The following is a 2,140-nucleotide window of genomic DNA, read 5'->3' as shown; positions in this document are numbered from 1 at the left end:
GCTTGTCCCTGTCCCAGGTGGAGTTCCAGAAGGAGTGCGGCTCCGACAACAAGTGCTACAGCAACCTGCAGCTGCAGAGCGCCTTTGTCACCGAGCAGAACCAGCCCCTGCCCAGGTGCTGTGCCCTCCACCCCCCCCCCAGCCCTGTGCTGTGCCCCCCCCAGCCCTTATCTGTGCCACCCTGTGCCCATGCTGTGCCAGGAGCTGGACTCAGTGATCCCGAAGGGTCCTTTCCAACTCAGGATATGTTAGGATCCCGTAATGTTGGGGCTATGCTGTGCCATCCTATAGCTGTGCTGTCCCATACACGTGCCCATGCTGTGCCGTGCCATCCCATACCCGTGCTGTGCCATCCCATGTCCATACTGTGCCATCCCCTGCCTTTGTTGTGTCATGCCTTGCTGTGCCATCCCATATCTGTGCTGTACCACCCCATGCCTGTGCTGTGCCGGGAGCTGATCCTTATCAGTCCTTTCCAGCTTGGGTGATTCTGTGATTACATGATGCCAGGCTTATGCTTTGCCATCCCATCCCCATACCTGTGCTGCCCCATCCCATGCCCCATCCCATGCCCCATCCCATGCCCCATCCCAATCTCAACCCATTCCCTGTCCCACCCCATTCACCATCCCATTCCCTGCCCCATCCCACCCCAATCCCCATCCTATCCCCATCCCCTGCTGTATCTCACCCCGGTCCCCATCCCACCCCATTCCTGCCCCATCCACACCCACCCTTTGCTGTTCTACCCCATGCCCACGCTGTACCACCTCTTGGCTGCAGCGTTCCTGTCCTAAACCACGTTGGGTTCTCTATCCCATAACGGTGTCCCGGTGGCGTTGGGCGTCCCCACAAGCCCCCACCCCCCCTCTGAGCATGTCATCCCCCCCCCCCGCAGGCTGAACGGCACGCAGGTGCTGCACTACAGCCGGGACACACGCAAGCTGCACCTGAGCATCAACATCACCAATGCACCCAGCTCCGCCTCCAACGGGGAGGATGCCCACGAGGCTCTGCTCAACATCACAGTGCCCAGCAGCCTCCTGCCCTCCTCCGTCCGCCCCGTGAGTGCTATCTGCCCACCCTGTTATATTTTTTTTTGGGGGGGGGCACTCTGAGCCCCCTTCCTCATGCTCTCCCCCCTTTGCAGAGCGGTGCGTGCACCTTTGCGGAGACGGTGCTGTGCGAGCTGGGCAACCCCTTCAAGCGGAACCAGAGGGTGAGTGCTGCCCTGGCATGGGGAGGGGGCTCTGGAGTGGGAGGGGGGGTCCCATGCTGCCCCACACCCATGGAGGGGTGGTGTTGCAGGCGGAGCTGATCGTCACCTTTGAGGCCATCGGCATCACGCTGGACACGCGGGAGGTGTCGGTGTGGCTGGACCTGTCCACGTGAGTGGCTTTGTTTGGGGGGGAGAGGATGGGGCAAACGGTGCTGGGGGGGACGCTGGGGTCTCCTGCACTTGGTGGAGGGGTGACGGTGTTGCATCCATCAGCATTGGTGCTCTGGGAGGGGCTCGATGTGCTGGGGGTTGTGAGCAGGGTGTGGGGTACACCGAGGCTGGGGACATGGGGACGTTGCTGGGTGGCCCTGGGGGGGGGGGCAAAAGGATGAGGAAAACGGTGCTGGGGGGGACACTGGGGTCTCCTGCGCTTGGTGGGAACGCGTTGGTGTCACATCCATCAGCACTGCGGCTCTGGGTGGGGCTGGAGCCAGGCGTGTGGGCAGGACGGTGCACCCCGGGGTGGGGGGCATTGCTGGGTGCCCTGGGGGTGCCAGTGGGGACAAAGGGGAGGGGAGGGACATCGGATTCTTCCGTGTTCGGGTGGAAATGCCTCTGCGCATCCACCGTGCACGCATCCACGCTGGTGCCCTGCAAAGGGTTGGGGGCACGATGCACGCCGAGCTGGGGGGCACGGGGACGGCAGCGGGCACTGACGCAGTGCACTCTGTGCAGGCAGAGCACGCAGGACGACCTGCAGCCCGTGCTGGCCCAGCTGCTGGTGGACTACAGCCTGCAGTCCTCGCTGAGCGTGTGAGCACAGCCCCCGGCCCCCGCACCACCCCGTCCCACAGCACTGCCTCACCTCCCCCCCCCCAACTTGTCCCCAGAGCCCCCGCGCACGTGCAGTCCCACTTCAGC

At 63.9% G+C, this 2,140-nt stretch overlaps 1 protein-coding gene across 1 annotated transcript; it reads left to right on the top strand.

The window, feature by feature from the left end:
• Positions 18-2,140, top strand: LOC110388623 (integrin alpha-3-like; the record flags this gene model as incomplete). The annotated part of the gene is given in 6 exon segments (XM_021378077.1): positions 18-115; positions 899-1,064; positions 1,151-1,219; positions 1,309-1,388; positions 1,955-2,032; positions 2,110-2,140. Coding segments are annotated over 6 exon segments (522 nt in total), but the record flags the coding sequence as incomplete, so codon positions are not given.

This window comes from Numida meleagris, chromosome 26 (genome assembly GCF_002078875.1).
Source record: "Numida meleagris isolate 19003 breed g44 Domestic line chromosome 26, NumMel1.0, whole genome shotgun sequence".
Lineage (NCBI taxonomy): Eukaryota > Metazoa > Chordata > Aves > Galliformes > Numididae > Numida > Numida meleagris.
Note: the sequence above shows the minus strand (reverse complement) of the source record. Positions and strands in the feature narration are given on the sequence as shown.